We start from the raw sequence: 26,418 nt of genomic DNA on the forward strand, positions 1-26,418 counted from the left end.
GGAACTCTAATCTAGAAATTTTTTCAATAAAAATGTATTACTATAAAATATAGCTGAAAAAATTGTTCAGCTTTTGAAGTTTACATACTTGGTTGCTCCATCATCATACGTTCCCATTAAGACGATTGTTCCATCTTGTATGGACTTCAGAAACTCAATAAATGGGGCCACATCTGAAGAAAAAGAAAAGATTGAAGGTTTTTTTAATGACTGAGTAACCATTATGATAATCTGTAACATTAATAACATAAAATATTAAATTTGTAAATTAATAAGTTATACTGTAAAATAACCAAAAGAAAGATAAATCTTATAAACATGTTAAAGAATTAAGTTTGTTCCTAAACTTAACATTAAGTTTGTTCCACCATCAACTTAAAATGTCCAATCCTGATTCCTCCTAAATGTCTTTGCACAGATATTCCAGGGGCTAAATGAAAAAACCATTGCAAGGTTATTACTTATGATTTGAAATAAGAAAGTCAGGGAGCATGAGAAAGGCTCATGAACTCCCTCCAGAATCTATGTAAATGTGTTTGGGTACTTTTCTAAAAAGAGGATACACACATTTTATTCAGTTCACAAAAGGGTCTGTAACTTCAAAATATTATACAAATGTTTATACACACACACACACACACACACACACACACCGACTTAAGGGATCTTCTGGGCATATCTACTTAGCATATACTAATGGAAAGAATATAGGCTGGGTTACTTTAAATTTACTCAGTTTCTTTCCATAGCAAAGACTCCTAAGATTTTCTCTAGCTGATTGCATTTTATAATAGCAGTCTTGATTCCGAAAATATGTAGCGCAGCTAACAAATCATTTTTACTTAAATGCAAAAATGGCAGCAAGCTGCAACTCTTTCTTAACTAGAGGCGTATTTTCAGCAGTGATGAATCTACCTGTGATGACAGACCGGAGCTTCTGGTCCCATTTTGCTAGCGTGTTCCTATGTAATAATGCATGGTAAGAACAATGATGCTTTAGAACCTAACATCGATGGTAGCATTTTAGGTTTACACAGTTCTCACAGCTATGAAAAGTTCTCCAAATCTCATTTAAAAACAAATAATATGTGGCTTCTTGTTAAAGCTAAAGAAATATTAGGAAAGCTGAACTGCCTGAAAACTCTTGGCTTCCTGGCCATATGTCAGCGGATGGATGGGGAGGTGCAGAAGAGCGGCCTCGAGCTGGTAAATTTCCCACACCAACAGCTTAGAGAAGCCGCAAAAGGTAAGTCAGTGGGGTCCTTCTTTAAAGTTGAGGAAGAAATCTCTTCTTTGCGGGGAGGGGAGCATCCTGCATCACGGTGCCAGCTCCTTGTCTCTGCATGCTGGTGAGCGACTGCCACCTGCTCTTCAAGGGACTTCCTAACACAAAAGGTGTCTGGCCCGTGAACTGGAAAGAAAAATTCTATTCCTTCTCAGATATCCATCTTTTGAGACAAAAAATCGTATGTAAAGAAAATCAATTCAGTCAGTTCAAAATGCTTTGCTATGGCCATCTTCAAATTACTTACTCTTTTTTACAATTTCAGACAGAAACCTAAAGAAGCCCAACGCTTTGAATGAGCTGTCCTGCAGAAAATGGAACTCAGACGCTTTAAATCTCTATATTTTTATGTCATTTTTCTTAACTATACACCACAATTTTTTATATTAAAAAAGAAAACCACAAAACAATTTACAATATGACTGATAACTAGATATTTAGTGAAAAGAAAGCAAAACAAAATGAACACAAAAGTGGTGCCATTATGGCCCTGGCCGGGTGGCTCAGTTGGTTGGAGCACCATCCTGTGCACCAAAGGGTTGTGGGTTGGATTCCTGGTCAGGGCACATACCAAGGTTGCGGCTTGATCCCCAGTTGAGTCATGTATGGGAGGCAACCAATCAATGTTCCTCTCTCACATCAGTTTCCCTCTCCCTCCCTCCCTTCCTCTAGAAACCAGTGGGAACACATCTTCGGGTGAGGATTTTTTTTTTTTTTTTTTTTTTTTAGTTTCTTTTTTTTTTTTTTTTGGTGTATTATTCTTTTATTTATTTATTTTTTTTTTAATTTTTTTATTGCTTAAAGTATTACAAAGGGTATTACATATGTGTCCATTTTATCCCCCCGCCCTAGACAGTCCCCCAGCCTCCCCTATCCCCCAGTGTCTTATGTCCATTGGTTATGCTTATACGCATGCATACAAGTCCTTTAGTTGATCTCTTACCCCCCTACCTCCTGCCCCACAACCCTCCCCGGCCTTCCCACTGCAGTCTGACAATCTGTTTGAGGCAGCTCTGCCTCTGAATCTATTATTGTTCAAAAGTTTATAATGGTCTCTATTATCCATGAATGAGTGAGATCATGTGGTATTTTTCCTTCATTGACTGGCTTATTTCACTTAGCATAATGCTCTCCAGTTCCATCCATGACGTTGCAAATGGTAAGAGTTCCTTCCTTTTTAGAGCAGCATAGTATTCCATCGTGTAGATGTACCACAGTTTTCTAATCCATTCATCTACTGATGGGCACGTAGGCTGTTTCCAGATCTTAGCTATGGTGAATTGTGCTGCTATGAACATAGGGGTGCATATATCTTTTCTGATTGGTGTTTCTGGTTTCTTGGGATATATTCCTAGAAGTGGGATCACAGGGTCAAATGGGAGTTCCATTTTCAGTTTTTTAAGGAAACTCCATACTGTCTTCCATAGTGGCTGCACCAGTCTGCATTCCCACCAGCAGTGCACAAGTGTTCCTTTTTCTCCACATCCTCTCCAGCACTTGTCATTTGCTGATTTGTTGATGATAGCCAGTCTGACAGGTGTGAGATGGTACCTCATTGTTGTTTTGATTTGCATCTCTCGGATGATTAGTGACTTTGAGCATGTTTTCATATGTCTCTTGGCTTTCTGAATGTCCTCTTTTGAAAGGTGTCTATTTAGGTCCTTTGCCCATTTTTTGATTGGATTGTTTATCTTCCTTTTGTTAAGTTGTATGAGTTCCCTATAGATTTTGGAGATTAGGCCCTTATCAGATATGACATTGGCAAATATGTTTTCCCACACAGTGGGTTTTCTCGTTGTTTTGTTGATGGTTTCTTTTGCTGTGCAGAAGCTTTTTATTTTGATGTAGTCCCATTTGTTCATTTTCTCTTTAGTTTCAAGTGCCCTAGGAGCTGTATCAGTGAAGAAATTGCTTCGGCATATGTCTGAGATTTTGTTGCCTTTGGATTCTTCTAGAATTTTTATGGTTTCCTGTCGTACATTTAAGTCCTTTATCCATTTTGAGTTTATTTTTGTGTATGGTGTAAGTTGGTGGTCTAGTTTCATATTCTTGCATATATCTGTCCAATTTTCCCAACACCATTTATTGAAGAGACTATCTTGGCTCCATTGTATGTTCTTGCCTCCTTTGTCAAATATTAATTGAGCATATTGGTTCGGGCGGGTGAGGATTTTTTTAAATGGTGCCATTATGCTCTCATTAATGGGCTACTTTATACAGAGGCGACTAAGAAGGCAGCGCTAGCCCTGGCCAGCGTTGCTCAGTGGCTAGAGCAGCCCTGGGCAAACTACGGCCCGCGGGCCGGATCCAGCCCATTTGAAATGAATAAAACTAAAAAAAAAAAAAAAAGACCATACCCTTTTATGTAATGATGTTTACTTTGAATTTATATTAGTTCACACAAACACTCCATCCATGCATTTGTTCCGGCCCTCCGGTCCAGTTTAAGAACCCATTGTGGCCCTCGAGTCAAAAAGTTTGCCCACCCCTGGGCTAGAGGGTCGGCCCACATGCCGAAGGGTCTCGGGCTTGACTCCCAGTCAAGGGCACAGACCTAGGTTGAGGGTTTGATCCCCTGCCCCAGGTGGGGCGTATATGGGAGGTAATTGATCAATGTGTCTCTCTCACATCGATGTTTCTCTCTCCTCCTCCCTCACTCCCTTCTACTCTCTCGAAAAATCAATGTAAATGGAAAAATCCTTGGGTGAGGATTAAGGAAAAGAAAAAAGAAGGCAGTGCTAGCAACAGAACGGTTACTTGTTATTCAAACTTACCTCCTCCCCACATGTCAAAATATTTAGTGTCTAATACTTCTCCTGTTTTTCCTAAAAGAGATTGAATTCAATTAAATTATGCAACTGAAATATACTCTACTGTATAAAACAAGCATTCTTAGTCAATGACTGATATAAATTACTCTGAGAAAGACTTAAAACCTGAACTATGTTTCTGAAGGGGAACTTTGGATAGGACTTTCTCAATAGTCTTGTAAGCAGCAGCACACAGAACTTCACAACAGACTGCAGACGATTCCGAGTTAAACATCTTTTTATAAAATGTACATTTATTTCCCTTTTAAAATCTATTTTTTATTAACAATTAAATAGACAAATAGGTATGGAACCTTTTACCTAAGAAACTGAAGATGGTAGGAACACAAAAATGTAGCTCTTGTTGTGAAGGAAGTAAAAATATTTTCCTGCACGATGGCCCAGGCAGGGTGGCTGGTTTTAATCCGCCTGCACAGCCTCGCAGGGCTTCTATGATGCCGGACACAGAAGACCAGCACGCAGTCGGCCTCACTTCATGGATTTATGTTTTCAGATTTGACTTTGTAAGAACACTCAATATGTTCAAGATTCAATAAACTTATTTACTCTAGTGAATTTGCCAGAAGAGTGTGGACAAATATTAGAAAATTACAATTATTGCTTACTCTTCATTGCGCCCAACCCCATCCAATATCCATCACCCTTTGTCTTTTGCACCCTCTCATTCATGTCAATCTACCTTCATCTGTTAGGATTCCAACATCTGCAGCAAGAATTCGCCGGTTTAACGCTAGGTTGGGTGTGCCCTGTCACTCCCACGGGAAGCTGCCACAGAAGCTGGCTGCTTCCAAGACAGCGTGTCCCACACCCTCAGACACGAAGTGCCCACCGACAGCTGCATTTGTTCAGGGGCAGTAGGAAGGGGGAGGGGCTTTGGTGTCAAGAGTGGCACTTTCTGACCCGATCCCTTGATATTAGAGCATATTTTCTGTGGAGCATGTGAACACCCACTGAATACATCCAAAAGCTAAAGTAGTGATTCTTACCATTTACCAGGGCAACATTGATCCCTCTTCCAACGTTATTCTTAACACCACTCATTAAACTGAAGGGAAAAAAGTCAAGACAAATTTGGAATTATACACTGTACAAAAACATATCAAAAAATAAAATTATGCAAAAACAAGAAAAGATTGGGGATATTATACATGTACAAGTGTTCAGTCATGCAGAGGAGATTAAGTCAGAGGAAACAGCCCAACACCTTTATAGCATTGTCCTTAAATAAGATTTCACAAATAAAAATATACATAAACAAGTATTAGGGCAAAAGACTAGACTATTTCTTGCTCCCTGCATCAGATTATGAAATACCTTGTTAGAAAATCCTGACAACATGTGGACATCATGCACATATTCCACACCATTCTTTTGCACTTTCTGCAACATCAAATGTGACGTGAACAGAGAAGTGAGATGCTCCCCAAATCTTTCACAATCTGAGAGCAAGAGTGGGGAGCACTCTTCCATGAGTGTGTCACCTAACTGTGAGCATGCTCCTAGTGATTATCAGGGTAAAGTTTCTCTATGCTCAGAAGTAAAACTGTGTGCATATAAAGACTGCATCTAACCAGTCATTTATGGTCACACCCGAGGGAACTGCACCCATGGGCATCTCACATACAAACAATGATGTCGTGACATGGAAGGCACTAGTGAAACGTCTGCTTGTTGTTAGTTCGGTTTGTTCAGTTAGATTATTAAACTAAATCGTGGGTAATTTTAGGTTTAAAATTAAAGGTAAGAGTAATACTCCCAGTGGTGTGCTGTTCACCGTTTAACAACTAGTTTGAGTTTGGGGGTGAAGAGGAGTATACAAGATGAACACACACACACACACTCACTCACATGTGTGTAGCTATTTATACTTCTACACATACATAATAGGTATATAAACTTGTAAATTTTACTGATATAAAGTATGTGTGGTGCATAATTTCCCAAATAATAAAATCTCTAATAACCTTAGTAAATTCCATATAGCCAACTGATTCTCAGTGAATGTGCTAACTGATTTTCATAGACGTTTTATCTGTGGTTAACCTATGGTTGCAAATGATGAATGAGTATAGTTCTATCCCTCAAAACTCAGCAGCAAAACCCCCCCCCCCCCCCCCCACACACACACACACAAAATCCAAACAAAATGGAAAACAGACATGAATAGATACTTAACTGAAGAGGATATTCAGATGGAAAAAAAAACAACACACAAAAAAAACCCCACAAAAGATGTTCAATGTTATTAGCCATAAGGAATAGAAAATTAATTGAGATGTCACACGACATACCTATTAGGACAGCTAAAATAAAATTCAAAAGTGACACACCAAATGCTGGCAAAATACAAAGAAATTGTGTCTCTCATATGTGTTGGTGGGAATGTAAAATGGTGCACTCACTCTGGAAATTATTTGAGAAGGGAAGTTTCAAAATGCATTTGCTCTGTTCCTTTCGGAAATGTACAAGTGAACTCTATTATGAATATTAATAGGCAACAGCTGTGACTAACTTGTTAGGTTAGTAACTGTCACCATGTCTTCTCCAAGTAGAGATCATCTCCGAGTACGTGCTGTGTCTGTCAGAGCTAAGTAAAGGCAACAGGGAAGCGCTATGACAAGAGCTTCCCACAAGAGGGCAGCAGCTCACCAATTTTTGAAAACTAATTCACTCAGGACACCTACAACTGCAGATTTTAAATGAATGTTAGTCCTCTTATTAACCCAAGTTGAAATTTTCTTTTATCCTCCTTGAATATGAAGGTTCCCCACTCCCCTACCATTCCATATCTCTAAGCAAAAGTAAATGATCATATGACCATATAGAGTCTACATCATCTAATATTGCTTTGATTCAAATACCTACTTTATATTCTAGGAGCTACTACTTAAAATGATTAGTTTAGATCTGGGTTTAACAAACTACAGCTCATGGTACAAATCTAGCCACCTGCTGGATTTTTTGTTTTATTTTACTACCCATGAACTTAAAATGTTTTTTACATTTTTAAATGGTTGTATTTCAAATAATTATTCTTTACTTCTTGGCCCTCAAAAACAAAAATACTATCTGACCCCTTGATGGAAAAAATAACAATCCCTCAAAACAGTCTACTATATATTCCTATACCAAATATGAAGATTATATAAAAATAAGTGAAGTATTATTCCTAATATAAACTTCACATAAACTAAAATCAAATGAGTATATGTCTGCAATAAAAGCTATATCTTGAATGTAAGTAAATTCCATGGGTTCTCTAAAGGCAAAAGTAGAAAAAGCTACAATTTCGTTGTGAGACACCTTCTGTTTAAACCCAGGATTTTGTGTTTCTAACTAAAGAAATCCATCTTAATCTCCATAATATATATCTCAACTGCACCTACTTATCCTTAAAGCCATGACACAGGAACCTAATTGGCAACTCCTGTCCTGAGTCTGCGTTAGGATTTCTCAAACTCCGTCTATGATATCATGGACCTGATGTTTCATGTGGAGGGGCTAGTCCTGTGCAATGTAGGATGTGTAAGAGCGAGCGCCCCTGGCCCCTTCCTCCAAGTAGCACCTCCACGGCTGTGCCAACCCCAAAGCTGCCAGGCCCTGACAAATGTCCCCTGGGGAGCAAAGTCACCCACACTGAGCAGCACTCATGTGGACGAACAGGCTCCGACGGAGTCGCAGGCACTCAGAACACATGTAGGAAAGCATTAAAATGCCCACTTCCGTATTTTTAGCGTCTCCTGACATATTTTAGTGCGTGTACATGCAAAGCCTGTGTGGAAGAGCGGGGGCAGCCCTTGGCCTGGCCGTCCCTCCTCCTCCTCTCACCACTGTATGCAGCAGCCACAGCACTGTTTTCAACAAAAATGAACTCGTGACATGTCAGAGTTTGCAAACCATCAACAACTTCTCAAAGCACCTAGAAAAATATCTCAATCCTTACCTGCATGGCCGACAAGTTCCTGCTGGCCTGGCTCTACTTTTTTTCCCCCCTTTTTATGTTTTTTTAATTTTGTATTGGTTTAAAGGGAGCAATTTTCAACCTTTTCCCTCTCCACACATAAACTAATTACTAAAATGCTGCGGCACACCAAAAAATATATTCTGTGCCAATGTGACAAAAAAGAAGTAAGTATAATTTTAATGGATTTACAGAAATAATAGTAACAGTAATTACCTACCCTTTTTGCTCCAAAGTGACTAAAAAATCAGGTGCCCACAGTTGTATACAAGGATTTCTGATACCAAGAACTAACCAATCATATGCAATCTTACTATGCAACCTCACCAATAAGATGCAACTCCATTACATGAACTATATATTTATGGTTCAAGACAGGGCATTCACACTAGACGGCTGTTATATTGGCTGTTGTCACTTTTTGACAATCAGTATTATATGTTTTAAAAATTTATGCAGCACATGGGTTGAAAATTGCTCGTTTAAGTTGTACAGCTTAGTGGTTAGACAATCATATACTTTAAAAAAAATTTTTTTTGAGAGAGAGAAGAAGGGAGAGGGAGAGAAAGAGAGCAACATCGATATGAGAGTGAAAAATGGATTGGCTGCCTCCCATATGCACCCTGAACAGGGATGGAGTCAGCAACCCAGGCAGTTGCCCTGCCCCAGACTTCTAAATCCCTTCACCTCTGGCCTGGCTCTTATGCCCGTCTCTCCAGCTCTTCCCCATGCTAGGGCCTTTGTGTATGTCCTTCCTTCTGTCTAGAATGTTCTTCCCCTACTTTTCTCCTGGCTGTCTTCCTTCTTACCCTTCAGTTGTCAGACTAAACACCTCTGACTCACCGGATCGGAAGTTGGACACCCCAACCTCATCTCAGTCACCTGACCCCCACAGGCACGCCCTGCAACTCCCCACAGCTGGAGATGTGCTTGCCTTTCCCGCTTAAATACCCGCCAGCTGCAAGCTCCAGTTCAGCAGGAATGAAGCTCAATAACCACTTCATGAAGAAGTGAATGAATCATGCTAAGAAAACGCAGGCTCTTTCCTTCATTTTTTATTGGAAAAACTACCAGTCTAGAAACATAAGGTACTGGAAGGAGCACCAGTCACTGCATGTCTCCACCAGGCATGTCTGGCCAGCCCTTTACCAGGGATCCGATTCCATGGCACAGGCCTCGCTGTAAAATCCCATCAATTATTTAATCTCTCATGGGAATGGCTGGATGATTCCTGGAATGAAGATGAGTAGGTGGCCTGCCTCAATTTTACAGTTAGAGAAACGGAAGCAAATTCTACCTGATATTCCCCCCCTGCTAGAACCGAGCTCTACTGCCCACATGCTCTTTCCCTTCTGACCTGTTATTCTGTGCAGAGAAAATCTGCTAGTAGAGTTTGATCTCTTCTCTGCATTAAAACTTACATACCTACTTCAAGTGGGTAGAGATCATCTCCAAAGCGAATCTACAATGAGCGAGGCATGAACTCTCTTCTTATTACTTAGAATCAAACTTGGGGCCTTTCTAGCCAAACAGAGTAAGATAGGAAAAAAGTAAGATAGGAATGGGAACATTCTAAGTTAATAGGCAGGGTATTATTTACTACTAGAGGCCCAGTGGACATTCGTCCAAGAGTAGGCCTTCTTTCCCCCGGCTGCTGGCACCGGCTTCCCTCTGGCACCCGGGACCCCGGCTTCCCCCCTTCGGCCGCCTGCAGGCACCCGGGACCCGGGCTGGCTTCCCTCCAGCCCCGGCTTCGTCACGAAGGACGTCCGGAATGACGTCCGGTCTAATTAGCATATTACCCTTTTATTATTATAGATAAGCTCTACAAACTGAAATCCAAGTATTTTGCTTTTTTTTACATAATTCAGTAAAACAGGACTATTATAATGAGAAATCAGAAGACAACAAATTAGCAATGAGTTATCATTAGCACGAGGGAAAAGAAAGCACATGAGTCAGGACCTTAAAGATCACCTACAGCTCAAGCCTTTAATTTTACAAGGAAAGTGTCATTGTGAGAGGCTATAGGACCTGCCCGTAGCTAATTGGAAAAGGGACTAAGATAAATATTTAAAAGCTTCTCTATTAAAAAGAAAAGACACATGAAATGCTGGGAGAAAGAGCCTAGTTTCCTCCCCTCTATCTATAAAATTAACTCACTATTATCATAATCAATGGCACATTTGTTAGATATATGAATTCAAATAAGTTCATATATCTAATTTTCTAGGCCAGAGCAGATCAAAAGCAGCCAACTAAAACAGCTTTGTAAGTTCAGAGGCAGAAACCTGAACCAATGGCAGCTGACAATGAGGTAGGAGACTGAAAAATCCGAGCACCATCCTTTGTAGAGCAGGCTGACACGGGGAACCAGTCAGCTCGGGGGCAAGCAGCTCCGTGCAGCATGGGCTTGAGGCTGTAATGATTATCTCACACTTCAACAGGCAGCGTTCAGACTCTTAAAATGAAAGGTGTTGGTTTGTAAGACAGTGTCCATGAGCAAGGCACGGCTATCAAACAGGACAGCGATTTCCAGCAGGTGTGCTGCAAGAATTTAAAACACGCAATACCTGACTACTTGGTCGGGGCACTGACCTCTTTTCCCTTAGGTTGTCACGTAAAAAATGACAACAGCCAACACAACAATAGCTGACTGGTGTGAACGAATCAAAATCATTTTTTATTTTTTCTGGTCAGATCAGCAAAACATATTTTTTGGTATGCTGCAGAATTTTAGCAGTTTGTGTGTGCCATGAGATGAAAAAGGTTGAATATTGCTGAAATAGGACGTTGCAGCATGCAAATACCCTCCATGCTGCTCAAGTCCATGTGTGGCTACTGAGCACTTGAGGTGTGGCCAGTGCGACTGAGGAACCAAACTTTTAATTTTAATTCATCTAAATGAATTAACTTTTCTATATGATTTGAGAATCCGAATTAAATAGCTACATGGGTCTATGGCTCTAATATGGAATTGCACAGATTTAGAGAATTCACTCAAGAAACACGTCATCTCTCCACAAAACTGGATAAATATGTCACTCTCTAATATGAAATTTAAGAACTTTAAAGATTCCTTAAAGGCATGGGGGAAAAATGCGTAATAAAAATGGAAATCACTTTTCTTTAGTAAACGCAAGCCCAATACATTTTCAAAAGCCCTGCGGCCTCGGCTCCGCGTGCTGTGGCTTCATCGCACATCTGCACTGCCAAACGGGCGACACTCACACATTGTCCTCCAGGCAGATTTTGGGTCCCACCACATTGGCTGCTCCACTTGCCATTTTAAAAGCAAAATGCTTCTCAGGGCAAGCTTTCGAGATCCCACATTTGTATCTGGGAGGCTTTGTAGCTTTGGAAAAGAAAACAGATGAAAAAAACAACACAATGTTAATGGACTTTATAATCAGTTTGTTTCCAATCTCAAACTACAAGGAAATTTACATCACCAAGATACACTTATCTTAAAACACATGCTAGGATGTCAGCCTGCGGACTAAAGGGTCCCAGGTTCGATTCTGGCCAAGGGCACATGCCTGGGTTGTGAGCTAGATCTCTGCGGGGGGGGGGGGGGGGGGGGCGGGGGGTGCAGGAGGCAGCCGATCAATGATTCTATCTCATCATTGATGTTTCTAGCTCTCTCTCTCCCTTTCTCTCTGAAATCAATAAAAATATATTTTAAAACAAAGCAAAACAAAAAACACATGCTAGGATTTTTTTTTTCTGGGGGTTTCAAAGAGCCTGAGCCTCAAAATAAAACAAAAGCACTGAGGAAACAAGCTAAAAATTGACATAAATGAATCAAATAATATGATCTTGATGAGGGTAAATATATGTTATCTAATTATTTTTAAGTTTATGGTTTAAATTCAGGCTAGAGGGGTAGGGTTGAATTGTTACTTTGCATTTTCAGTGCATACATGCACAACAAATGGTTACAAACTAACAAGCCTAATGCATTGCTGAATAATCTGCTCAAGAACTAGTTCTTCTTTTACATACTTCCTGTACTTAAGATGGTGACACTAAAAACATTAATGAAAAACAATGTTCATTATGAGTAAATACCAAGAATAGTGGGCTATCCAATTGAATATCACCCTTGTAACTTCAGAAAGCAATTTCTAAAAGTTTTTGCTCACACTGAACTATCTCCATTGTTGAAATATAAGTTCTCTTATGCCTAAGAAAAAAACTAGAATAAATCATCTGCAAATTATTGGGATGAAATACTTACAACGCGCAGCTGTGTCCAACGCTGACCTTGCTAAGAAAAATAAAGTTATCTTTGTTAGTAGGAATAAGGCTATTGGCAAGCATCCACTTTTAAAACATATTTAGAGCTAACAGGCCTATAAAAATAAAAATGTTTGAATACAGCTCAGTATATCTATACTAATAAAAGGGTAATATGCGAATTAGACCAGGAGACCTTCCGAACATCCTTCCGAACAAAGCCATGGTGGTGGGGCCAAGGCAGAAGCGGTTAGGGTCAATTAGGCCAGAAGGGGAGGGAAGTTGAGGGTGATCAGGCCGGCGGGGGTGGGGGGGGCAGTTGGGGGCGATCAGGCCAGCAGGGTAGGGCAGTTGGGTGTGAGTAGGCAGGCGGGGGTGAGGGGGGGGCGGCATTTAGGGGCAATCAGGCTGGCAAGGGGGGGCAGTTGGGGGCGAGCAGGCCAGAAGGCAGAATGGTTAAGAGCAATCAGGCAGGCAGGCAGGTGAGCGGTTAGGAGCCAGTGGTTCCGGATTGCAAGAGAGATGTCTGACTGCCGGTTTAGGCCCGATCCCACAGGGACATCTGCAGTCGGACATCCCCAAAGGGTCCCAGATTGGAGAGGGTGCAGGCCGGGCTGAGGGACACCTTCTGTGCACAACCCCCCCCCCCCCGCCCCCGCACGAATTTCGTGCACCGGGCCACTAGTATTAAATAAAACATGAATATCACTTTATAAAAACAGTGAGAAAGTAACTTTAGTCTACATAATTCAGTATATAAACAATTATGTACAGAAACTATGGAGGGTAGTATTTTAAGAACATTTTATATTTACTCTACATTTTTATTTTATTTAAATCCTAGTCAGAAAGTTATTCTACAAACTTACTAATATTTTTTTAAATTATTTTTTCAGCTTTACTGAGATATACCAGTAACTGACATTTAACATTGTGCAAGTTTAAGGTACACAACAGGTTAACGTAATATATTTATAAAACTGCAAAATGATTACCACCATCATATTCACTGCCACCTTCATCCCCTCATAGTTGCCATTTCTATGTGGTAAGAACCTTTAAGATCTACTCTCTAGCAACAATCAAGTACATGATAAAGTATTAATAGCTATAAACACCATGCTGTACATCAGAGCCCCAAACTTGTTAATCTTATAACTGGAAGTCACACCCTTTAAGCAAAACCACCCCACTTCCCCCACCGCCCCACCCCCTGGTAACCACTACTCCACTGTTGCTATGAGTTTGTTTTTTTCTGATTCCACATGTAAGTGTTATCAAACGTATTTCAAACTTCCCTTTAAACCTTTAAATGACTTTAAATACATACTTGGTGACTATTAGGGGACTTAAAAGTTGTTGCTGTAATATGGTGTTATGTACATCTGCATATAACGCCCTGGCATATATATAGAACCTACCCTAGTGGTCAGGCTAGGAGATTTGGGGGTGGAGGGAACACAAGAGTGATGGTGGTGGTGGAGAGCTTTTCTCTACAATAGAAATGTATTGACTGTAATAAAGAAATTAAGATCATTACTAAGAGTTTTCTAATTTATCAGTTCAAAGCAGTCAGAATCTTCTGATCAAATCTTAACTTGATTTCAGCAGATCTCAACCTGACCATCTACACTTAGAGCTTTTTTTAAAGCACTGACATCTGATCCTAGCCCAGGAGATTACAATTCAGATCCTCAATAGTTCTGTGGGCAGCCGTTTCCTCTTTTGCTAATAAGTATGCAGTATCATAAGTGTTTGCCAGCTGTTGGACTATAAATAGTTACTTCGTTTTTATTTCTGTACTATTTTAGATAATTGTCAATTTCCTGTATGTAAGTCCAGCACTCTAACTAAAGAACAGAAGTTAAAGCTGAAAAATAACATGTAAATGTTTAAAAAGAGAAAAATGACCAAGTAAACGAAGGCTCATAACCCTACAGGACACTCAGAATCTTATGCACCAGTGGGGTCCCACAGGCACTGCAGTAACACAGGAAAGGCTGAATGCATTTGGAAGAAAGCAGAAAACAAAGCTTAGCTGTAAGGACTAAAAAACTCACGGGTAAAAAAAACAAAGACCGGAAGGAAACAAAAAAAATGATCAGTTAGTAAATCAGGGTACTGGAATTATTGGGGCTTGTTCTTCCAATTTGGAAAATTATGTCGTTTTCCCGAATTATGTCATAAATGTTGGGGAAGGATTCTAAAGATCATTTGGTCCAGTGTTCTCACTTTTATAAATGAGACAGCCCAGAGAGTTGTTAGCAACCAATGATTAAGCGCCTGAGAACTGGAAATTCTCCATTTTACTTTGTCCTGAATGAACATGTATATCAAATTCAGGTTTTCAGGCGCTGACAGGGAACCGGTGCTCCAGTCAGGAATTCTGGCATAGCTAACGTGGAAACAAGGTAAGAGGGAGACAACGGGATCAGAATGGGGTAACACAACGTAGCTCATCCACATCCACTGGGCACTCTACCAGCACTTCTGCATGCATTATTGATTTGAGTATCATCCCTGTTTTAAAGAGAAATAAATGGATCAGAGAGGTTTAGTGATTTGATTTGTTCTAAGTCATAACCAGTAATTGGCAGAGATCACTTCCAAAGCCCTATCTCATTCTAGCATCCAAACTCATGTTGCACCATCCCCCAAAACAAGACTGTCTGAGGGCTTATGATCACATGGAGTTTTCAGACAAGTCTTCTGATTGTCGAGTGGAGAACAGACTGCAGAGGGTTCAAGACTTGAGACAAGGAGCCCACCAGGATGCTGCTGAGAGAATCCAGGTAGGAAAGGAGAGCAGCCCGAACAATGGCAGTGACGGTGGGCTTGACAGTAGGCAGGTTCAGAACAACTACGGAAGCAGCACTGATGGACTCGGCATGGCCAGATGGAGGAATGATGGAAAGAGAGGAATCAAGTTTGTCTCTCAGACGTCTGGCTTTATAACCATTCATTTACTCACTCACATGAGCCAATGGGGGGAGAAAAGGGAAACATAATTTCTGCACTTAAAATGTTTATAATCTAGTGAGAGATGGGAGGGAGGGTGGATGATGAGTTCTGTGTTGGACTTGTTAGTTTTCAGATATTTGGAGAAGATCCTAGTGAAGAAGTCCAGAGGCCAACCTTAAATGAGATCTGGTTTCATCAATGAATGTCTTTCAACCAATCAGGCTACAGAAATCAGAATGATTTTATACTTTAGTCTTTAGTAATGTGAGGTAACTCATGTATATAAGATTTCAACCATTTAAGTCTGAAAGGGGAAAAAATAAATCAATTCAATGGAACATGAAGTACTTACTGCAGCAATATGCAAAAGTAATTTGGACTGTGTTCATGACTCTCACTAGATGCCAAGTGTCCATGCTGAAAACTAACACTACGTTAAATCACAATCATAACTATGACTGGCAGATTGGATCTATGTTGATATCCTGGTGGTGACGCTGTATATAGTTTTATAAGCCATTACTCAGTCTAAGTAAAGGGCATATAGAATCTCTGTGTATTATTTCTTACAAGTGCATGTGTATCCATAAAATAAAGTTTTGTTAAGAATTGTTTGTTTTGAAATCACACCTAAAGTATTTGGTAAAACTGGGAAAATAAGAACCCCGCCCCAGGGTAGGTAACCCATCCTCCCCTAGCTTATCACTGGTCATGCGGTTTGGACCCCTGATCTTTTATATCATTGCTGAGGTGGCCTAGACTCCCTGACCTTTCCCTCCCTGAAGAGAACATCAAGGCCTCAGTTGTGTTTCAGCTCCAGGCCCAGAAAAGCAGCAAAACCAGGCAAGTGGCACCATGGCTGCCTCAGGACCAGCTGCACTGACTAATGACCCCCTGCCTGGCACCGACCACTCAGTGGAGACCTCTTCCACCTGAAAGAGCACACCTGGAAGCTGACTGAGACCCTCCCCTGAGATTTCCACCTGCAAGAGATAAAGACATCAGGCCAAAGGGCCCAGCGTATCCCCCAATCTCTAAGGGATCCCACGAGACTTGCAACCAGGGGAGCAAAGAGCCGTGAGGCAGCTCGTCCCGGGCTAACCCCCTGAACCTGTCTCCAAGGCCCCCTTTTCTCTGACTTCTCAGTGAGCCAAAGCAGCCCAGCCCAGGCTCTCCTGCTCCTTCTTCTATGCCCTTCCTTGTGTCACTGTCCTAAGTACATTTTTGCTGCCACCATGGACCCAATAACCTCTGGCTCAGTGCTGTGTAGCTCTTCCCTTTGGATATCCCCATCTCCTATCTCCTTTTCCTTGAATAAATGCAGTTTTTCTTTAATTGCTGTCTGAGATGGCTATTTAGCCTGCCCCTGCACCACCGACTTTAACCTTTCAGGAATTTCAACTACTAATTGTAAACAAAATTTTTCATTCTTCCTTTCTAGAAGTAAGTTCATTTTATTTTTCCACAAGAGTACTATACACTGAGTGGCCAGATTATTATGACCACCCCATCAGTACTTCGTTGGGCCACCTTTTGCCTTCAGTACTGTGGCGATTCTTCTTGGCATTGACTCCACGAGATGTTGAAAGGTGATGTGAGGAATCTGACACCATGCCTGATGAATAGCACTGTCCAGTTCTGTGAGATTTGATGGTTGTGGAACCAGCTGCCTGATGGCTCCTTTAACTTCGTCCCACAAATGCTCCATTGGATTGAGATCTGGTGATTGTGGGGGCCACCTAAGCAAGGTAAAGTCTCCCCATGTTCTTGAAACCCCTCCTGCACAATACGAGCACCGTGGCATGGCGTTGTCTTGTTGGAAGAAGCCATCTCCATTGGGATACGCCATCAACATGATAGGATGAACCTGATCAGCAACGATACTTAGGTATGTTGTGCTATTCAGACGTTTATAATGATCTGGCCCTCTAGCAACTTCAGCAGGAAATTAATAGCTATTTTGCCTACAAATGTCAGGTGGTCATAATAATCTGGCCACTCAGTGTATAATCAACCTGAATCTCAGTTTATAGAAACTATCAACTAAGTTATAATATCAACAAGATGAAAAACATGGTAATAGTCTATGGCCATACCACCCTGAATGCGCCTGATCTCATCTGATCTCGGAAGCTAAGCAGGGTCAGGCCTGGTTAGTCCTTAGATGGGAAAAACATGGTAATATTCACCAACAAGAGAATTACAGTTACTAGATTTACCGGGGTGATGACTTCATAAGTTATATAAATGTTTAATCACTATGCTGTATACCTAAAACTAATGTAATATTATATATCAACTGTAATTGAAATTAACAAAAAAAACCCCAACAACATAGTTAATCTCATGGTCCCTCTATAATACTGAATTACAGAAACAATCCCAATGTTCAGTTAAACTTATTACCCTTTGGTAAATTAAGTTAGATGCTAAACAAACGGCAAAGGCAACCATAGCTCCATCTTTGCTCAATTATTCTGAAATGAGAAGTAAAATATAAGCATACAAATTAAATTTTCACCAATTCAATAGTCTGGAATCCAATAAGGTTTTGTGGATATAGTATACGACTTAAGTTATGACAACAAAATAAGCCCTCTGCCTTAGGCACGCCTGAATGAAACAGCTAAAACACACATGGTAAAGCCTGGCAGTTACCAACATTAGGAAAAATCAAGATGAAAATTAAGAGAAGGAATGATTAAGGTAGCTCAGCATTTGTTCATAGCTGATGACCAGCAGCTTTTCAACTAATACAGCTTTAAATGAATCCGATTCTGGAAACTCTTTTTCCATGTCAAAACCCTAATCCTCAACTACCAAAACTCATTCCCCATTCAATCAGCATTTGCTATTTACAGGGCCTGGCACTAGATGCTGGGTGAAGCATCAAGGTAGTACTGCCCTCAAGATTTAATCTGCGATAAGGAAAGACAGATACATGGAAAAGGATAAAAGAAAAGAAACTACAATGTAAGGCAGAAGAAAATATGTGTCCAACTGAGATATGACTATTATGCATTAGAACAAACAGTTCAGAAACACGAGCAATACATTCTAATAGGACAGAGGGAGGTTGAAATACAGTTTCTCTCAAAAAGGGGCACTTATGCAGTTTTGAAAAAGGGAAAGGATGCACAGATGAAGGGGAGTGAGAAAGATGTCCAGGGTGAGGAGTCAGCATGAGCAGAGGCTGAGGTATAAAAGGACAAGATTTGTGTCCCTAGATCAGGGGTGGGCAACCCCTGGCACGCGTGCCACACACGGCACGCCAGTAACTTTTGCTGGCACGCGAAACCCTCTCTTATAATCTTCCATTTACAATTTTTTTCTTAATATCGACTTTTTTATTTTTCAGATAAATTCAGTGTAGGTGCATCTTAGATAAATAATTTTACATAACAAGTTATCTTAAAGACCATAGACCTGGATTGACGAGAGAGGGGAAGAGCAATTTCTATGCCTCTGCCTTAACTCTCCCTGCCTTCCTAGATCCGACCAGTGTTTTGGTTTCATCCACATACGCTTGTGAATCTTTGTTCTCAGTGATGAATTTTGTTAAGTCTCGTAATAGGAGTAGCCTGACGGATGAAAGTAGTAGCTCGTGCATATCTCTGAAGGTCACGAAATATAAACCTGATGTAAAATCTCTATCATCAGTGATGCAGCAGCAAAAGTCCCACTGATAATATCAAACGGAGTCATAAAGTTTTCTGTCGGACTATCAGTGTGCCTGTATACATTAAAAAATAAATGTATTTTTCATCATCATATACTGTGTTTTTGTCGCTCGAATGAATTTTATTATTTCTTCAAGGTTCTTCACATACGTTACACCTTAAGAGATATCAAGTAGGTGTAACGTGTTCTCAAAAAATTAGGGTTGGCACGCAGAAGAATTTTGAGCCAGAGATTTTGCTGGTTTTGCACACACTCACAAAAAGGTTGCCCACCCCTGCCCTAGATCATATGCAGACTGGCATGGTGAGTGTGTGGCACAGGTGGGGAGGGGCAGATTAGAGGCATCTTGGGGAGATAGGCATATACCAAAGAGGAAAAGCAGACATAATGAGATCCCTGTGATGCTTACAGAAACAGTCCAGACTAGAGATGAAGATCCAAACTAGGGCGAACAGTGGCTTCACCCAGCCTCTTCTTTCTGAAAACAGTGGGCCTTTTCCCTGATGTTATATTTGTACCAATGGTCCTGTTGCCTCCCTTCTCTCAAGGATCCTGCTTTTCTTGTCTGTTCAGTCTCCTCCCACTGACTTGTAATTCACTGATTCTTTGTCCAAGGCCTCCAGACCAGTGGAAGTCTCTCCATTACTTAGAAAAAGAAAAAAATGTTCAACTTGCTTCAAATACCATCCCATAATCTTCTTCCTTAACCATCGGCCTTTGTTAGTAGAATTAGCTAGCCACATTGTTCCCCCGGCACCCTGGACAAGTCCTCAAAGCCCTCGGTGTCTTTCTGCCATCATGCCTCTGAAACCAGCTGCACTCTCCGAGGCACCAGCTGTGCCTCTGCAGGAACAGAAATACTGTCTACAGAAGGAGTAAGTCAAGCCTCACTGTACTTTGCAATAACTACTCGATGCTGGACCCAGGAAACTTCATTTTAAGATGGGCGCTGAACAACAGATGTTCTGAAAAAGAACCGGTACATTAAGAGAAACGACTGAAAGGGAAGAGTCCATAACTTGGTAAGATGAAAACTTGTGAAAAGATGACCTGATGGAGTATAACTACAATTTAACTATTTGAGAGATCATTAATGCTGAGCTGCTATTACCTGAGAGTATAAAGGGCAGAATTCATTGCAATACGAGGAAGTATATTTAAGTAGTCATTGTAAGAAAGTCACCTAAAAGTGTTTATACACAAGTTGATGAGTACATGTCTGAACTGTCTAAAGCTTTGATTCTCGGGATGTGGTCCCTGAGTAGGAATCGCAGCATCACCCGGGAGCTTGTTAGAAACGCAGACTCCTAGGCCCCATTCCAGACAATTAATCTGCATTTACCAAGACTCCCTGGAGATTCGTCTGACAGTAAAGTTTGAGAAGCACTGCCTTAAGGGACTCTTGAAACTAGATATAAGAGGATGTGAACTGGTTCTTGTGCTTTCCCTCCAAATATTAATGTACGGAAAACAATTCGCTATTCCCAAGATCTGAAAGTTGTTCCATTCACTTCCTGCCTACTAGTCCAAAATACCGTTAATTGGTTTCATAGCCTCACCTTTCAAGAGTGGTTTTTAATACCTTAAGCAACAGCCAAAGCTTATGCAAACATTTCAAATGTTAATTTCTTTTATTAATGTAAATGTTAAAAACTGAGTTAAGGTAGTTTACAATGGTATGTTTACAATAGAGCGTTAAACAAACTGGTGAAAAGAAAAATGTTGCAGGAGAAAAATAAGGGTAGAAAAGCAAACTGGATTTCCATGGCTGGTATTTAAAATGCATAATCATGACTCCTAACCACTTTTTAATTAAGGGCTAGGTTTGATTCCAAATTTCCTATCAGCCAGCTCAAATAGTGTGGTATCTTCCACAATGCACATTTAGAATGCCATGATTAATGACCCTAACTAAGCATGTATAAAAGACACTCCACTAGAGATATTCAAAATGTTGAATAGAAGATTTATGCTTTACACTGAATTGATTTTGAGACTTTCTATTGTGTTTTTTAAAACATTCGAATGAATTGCACTTATTGGCATAATTACATTTTCTTTTCTAGACAGTCTAGACTACACAGTGTGACTCAATGTTGATAAGTGGTAACAACAAAAACAAGATTTAAAATAGGGAAAAAAATGGAACTTACCAAATAGATTTCCTAAACTTGCATCCATTTTTATTTCAAATACTTGAGAAATAACATAAAACGTCAGTAAAAATACTGCCACAGCTACCACCAGCTTTGCAGCACCTACATCAAGAGAAGAAACCAGCTTATGAGCCCACAGAACTTTTATTAGGTAACAATTCGATGAAAAGTGTAAGTTCATATAAAGTCTTAAGACTAATACATTTTTACTTTTTACCTACTGAGCTTAATTTTACTTGAGTTACAACAAAAACTGTACCAACCACCCATCAAAATAAAGGATTTTCCTGATCAAAGAATTATCAGACTGACCAGCAACCTAAACAAAGAAATGCTTGAGTTATCCGATTAATTTTACATTTAAAAAAAACACACACAAAAAAAACCCTGCCATCAACTGGTGGCCGACTACACAAAAGTATCATGACTAATGGAAGCCTGCCACCAAGTTTGTTGGATGATCCCTTCCTAATCCTTTTCAAATATATAGGGCAACAGTGCTGTGCAGGGATGCCACCAAAACACTGGCTCTTCTGGAGCTGCTGATGCAACAGAGCATGCTGTCCACCCAGCAAGGGGCTCTCAAGTGAAATGTCCTGTCACCAGCCAACCTAGAGACACACACGTGCTCCTGGTATGGGAACCAGGAAGGGTTTCTCCTCAGACTTGACACTTGGTTTAAGACAGGCCTTCTCCACTCCTGGGTAACTTTGGCTGGCACCTATCACATATGATTCCCAATGTGGTTCCAGGGTGAGCTCTATGAAGACAGACTCTGAGTCTTTTATAACTTCGTATTTTTAACCATTCCCGAGTGCCTTACAAATAGTTAGCACTGCTATTAACTAATTAGCTGCTTAATACGAACCATCATTTGTCCTTTTTCTCAGAAGCTAAGTAAATCTAGGAAAGAAAAAGTGCAAGACAGGAAAGGAAATGAAAAGTGATGGGAAAGAAACATCTTCCTCTCACCCTTAGGATTTCAGAGCCATCACATTAGGTTATTCAGGAACAATCTAAGTATTTGTCTAATCTCGATTACCCTCTCTTACCAAAAGTTTAACTTATCTATATCTATCTATATCTATATCTATCTATCTATCTATCTATCTATCTATATATATATATATATAGCTAATATCCAAAGTGTCCCCTCGGGAGTTCGACCGGGAGTTCAATCGCTCACTATGATGTGTGCTGACCACCAGGGGGTGGCGTGGAACATGGTGAGCAACCAGTGGTGGCAGCAGGGCAAAGGAAGGTGGAGGCAGGGAGGCAGGGAACCTGATCGACCCTGATCACCGGCCAGGCCTAGGGACGCTACCCATGCACAAATTTCGTGCACCGGGCCTCTAGTACTGATATAAAAGAGGAAGTCAGGATCATCGGTTCTCTCATTCTCCTTAAGGAAACAAAGGTCCAGAGATGAGGCAACTGCCCAAGATTACAGAGCATTTAGTGGCAGCACAAGAACCAGAAACCAGGGGTCCTGACAGGGCCCAGTGCTTTGTAGAGTACTCTGTCCTAACTCCAAATGACTATGTTCTCCTGAAAAACTACTAACACTTACTAACACTCAACATACTGGGAAAGAAAAGAGTAAAATAGCACTATACTCCTTCTAATTTCATAAACCTAAAGATGTGAGAACTTCATCGTAAGAGGAGGGAAGGAAATGAACTGGGATGCTTGGAAAGGCGCATGCCTCCGAGAGGCAGCCGTTTCTCAGAGTTCCTCATTTCTACTGAGAAACACTCCAAATACAGAAACGAAGTGGCAATGACAAAACAAAGCTAACCACTACACTAATCAACCTCGACCTCTCCATTTCTTACCGTCTCCCTTCCAAAAGCTGTGCTTCCCGTCTTCAAGAATGACAAGTTGCCTACATTTCTGGTGCATGAGACAGTAAAATTCCACAAGGCTTTGAAACTTCCCCCAGCAGGAATCAGCAGAGTGCCTGGCACACAGTAATACTCTCAGCAAGAGTTTACTAAATAGATGAATGGAAATAGGTGGAATTGGCACATAGTAATACCCTCAGCAAGAGTTTACTAAATAGATGAATGGAAATAGGTGGCATATTCCTTCTTGATCATTAAAGACCTCTACCACATGATGGGTTAACATCTCATTTCCTAGCAAGCACGGGCAGGTGCAACTAGAGATCACCTCTCCCTGTCCCTTAAAGCAGACAGATAAAACCTTCGTTGCTCAAGACTGTAATATTAAAATACCAAGTTTATCATATATGGAAGTTCTAGAATGAATTCAATACTAAGCTAAACCAGAGCCTACACTAGGCAAGCTACATATATGTACAGATCTACATACCACAAACAGGGATGCACAGCCATACACCATTTACTCGCTGCCTACTGTAGAGCTAAATGCTTTATAAGCATAATCTCATTTGCATAGCTTTTTAGGATAGTATTTTCCCTTTACAAATAAGAGGGACAAGGCTAAGAATTTTGACCACTGGCCTAAGTTCACATAACCCATCAGTAGTGGAACTCAGTCCTAAACCATGACATAGTCACTTATACTGAACCATCAGAGGGTCCAGGAGGACACAAAAGCTCTAAGGGAGAAAGAAGCTGGAGGTGGAGAAACCAACTGTAACAGAACAAGCAGGTCATCAGTTCTCCCATTCTCCTGAAGGAAACGAAGGTCGAGAGAGGAGGCGAGTGAAGAGCAGGCAGGTGAAGGCCAGCAGAGCCTCCGCAGTGGCAGAGTTCTGGAATGTCTGTTACGGAGGGAGTTCTTGCAGAGCGGATCACCATCCGGTTCTGAACCTGGAAGGGCCTACCCATGCCACACCACAGTCCGCATTCATAACTTCCCACGAGTTTCCCTCTTCCTTCTAGCCAGGAGCTGCACTAATCAAACAACAGAGTGAGTGTGTCCCTATTTTTTCACAAATCCAAAAGCATAAACTTTAGCTATTGGTGCCTCACTGTATGAATAATGACTGCAAGCATATTTCAAAGCAACCAGAATGGTTTTGAAATTAGACAGGATTAATTAGTTGGAAAGCAGTAAACAGCTAATCTTCCTTATTCACTCACTGAAAGCAAGGCCTTGAAGAACTATGCTAAGAGCAGTGCCAAACATAACATAAGCATCACTCAGTGAACAATTACTCATCAATTAGCCTTGGGAGTAATTGTCAGAATCAGAGAAATGGACTAGATGACAAAGTTCATTTGAACTAGAATGAATGTAGAATTATGTAAGAAAGGGAAACTTGCTTTGATTATTTCAAATAACCATGCTTAGTTAAATAATATACTTTTAAAAAATCATCTGGAAATATGTAATCACAGTTCTACTGTACTCAAAGGTCATATTTTTGTTAAAAAGAAAAAAAAAGATGTTATAACTTTTAAAACCACAAACAAACACTTGGTTTCTGGAAAGATTTTTCTTTAATAGTTGTACAGTTACTCAAAAGGAATATTTTTTGTAAGTTCATGACCAAGAAATCTAGACTTTCAAATTTCGACAAAAGCATTAGTGAACACCCCTCAGTAATTTTTACTTAATAATCATGATGTTTAATCACCTGTACTTAATTCTACATAATTATGGCTAAAGCAAGACTTGTTTGCCCATCCACCTTGATTTTAGGTTCTTCTAAGACAGTGGTTCTCAACCTTGGCTGCACATTAGAATCACCTGGGAATCTTTTTAAAATCCTGATTTCTGGGCCTCATCCCACTGGTATAAAAGGACCTTTGGGAAGGGCTGGGCCCAAGTAATTAAAAATGGTGGGATGGACCTGTGTCATATCAGAAGCTCAAATTGCTAGAGTTCAAAGTTTGAGGCAAATGAGAAGTGCTTCCACTCTGGGAGGTCAGCCTCTGCTCTGCCTCTTCATTCTGCCTGTTGTCACTGCAGACCCAACTCAGGCAAGGTGCTGGGGATGGGGCTGGGGCTGGGGCTGGGGCTGGGGGACACCGATCTGTGAGCTGCTTTTCATGGTGAACAAAGAGTGAGCTGGCCATTCTAAAAATTCTGCCTGGCAGCCCCCAGTACAGGTGTGGGCAAACTTTTTGACTCGAGGGCTACAATGGGTTCTTAAACTGGATCGGAGGGCCGGAACAAAAGCATGGATGGAGTGTTTGTGTGAACTAATATAAATTCAAAGTAAACAACATTACATAAAAGGGTACGGTCTTTTTTGTTTTTAGTTTTATTCATTTCAAACGGGCCGGATCCGGCCCACGGGCTGTAGTTTGGCCACAGCTGCCCCAGTATAACCTAACGGTGCTGAAGTTGTGGTTCTTCTAAATCAGTGGTACTCAACTTTGGCTGCACATTAGAATCACTGGGAATCTTTTTAAAATCCTGATTTCTGGGCCTTATCATTAGTAACAAAGAAACAGAATTTCCGGAGGATGAGGCCCAGAAATCAGGATTTTAAAAAGATTCCCATGCCCTAACTGGTTTGGCTCAGTGGATAGAGCGTCAGCCTGCAGACTGAAAAGTCCCAGGTTCGATTCCAGTCAAGGGCATGTACCTTGGTTGCGGGCACATCCCCAGTAGGAGGTGTGCAGGAGGCAGCTGATCAATGTTTCTCTCTCACTAATGTTTCTAACACTCTCTCTCTTTCTCTCTCTCTCTCTCTCTCTCTCTCTCTCTCTCTCTCTCCCCCCTTCCTCTCTATAAAAAATCAATAATTTAAAAAAAAGAAAAAAGATTCCCAGGTGATTCTAATGTGCAGCCAAGGTGGAGAACCACTGTTCTAAGAGATTCTCCCTTAGGAAAATATTTTGTTTGCTGGCAAGAAGATGATAATTAAAAGAATGACTATCTTGATTTTGAGAATTACAAGTTATCGCCCATGTTGGACACACACACAGAAATTTCTATGTAAAGTGCACACTTCCTCCAGGGCCTTGACTGTGCTGGAGGCTGGGTGGGTGCAAAAGGATCACATTTATTTTATTTAATTTTCTCTCTCTCTCTTTTTCTTTCTCTTTCTTTTTGTTTCTTAAAATATATTTTATTGATTTTTTAGAGGAAGGGAGATAGATAGAGAGTTAGGAACATCAATGAGAAACATTGATCAGCTGCCTCCTGCACGCCCCCTACTGGGGATTGAACCCACAACCAAGGTATATGCCCATGCCAGAATCAAACCCCGGACCCTTCAGTCCATGGGCCAACCCTCTATCCACTGAGCCACACCAGTTAGGGCAGATCACACCTATTTTCACTCTAGGTAGGAAAAGGAGGGTCATCAGCCCCTCCAGTTACTTATGCCTTTGTCTTTTTATAATGATTAAGGATAACTAC

General features: G+C 40.8%; 1 protein-coding gene across 1 annotated transcript in view; it reads right to left on the reverse strand.

Moving 5' to 3' along the window:
- Positions 1–26,418, reverse strand: part of FAM3C (FAM3 metabolism regulating signaling molecule C) — a 58,846-nt gene that overhangs the window by 13,237 nt on the left and 19,191 nt on the right. Inside the window, exons 3-8 of the mRNA XM_081102804.1 lie at positions 21,112–21,216; positions 12,318–12,347; positions 11,309–11,432; positions 5,103–5,161; positions 4,060–4,110; positions 89–173 (exon numbers count right to left, since the gene is read on the reverse strand). Of these exons, the coding sequence (XP_080958930.1) occupies positions 89–173; positions 4,060–4,110; positions 5,103–5,161; positions 11,309–11,432; positions 12,318–12,347; positions 21,112–21,216 (454 nt within the window). The remainder of the gene's footprint in view (positions 1–88; positions 174–4,059; positions 4,111–5,102; positions 5,162–11,308; positions 11,433–12,317; positions 12,348–21,111; positions 21,217–26,418) is intronic.

Source organism: Myotis nattereri, assembly GCF_964212035.1.
Source record: "Myotis nattereri genome assembly, chromosome: 11".
Classification (NCBI taxonomy): domain Eukaryota; kingdom Metazoa; phylum Chordata; class Mammalia; order Chiroptera; family Vespertilionidae; genus Myotis; species Myotis nattereri.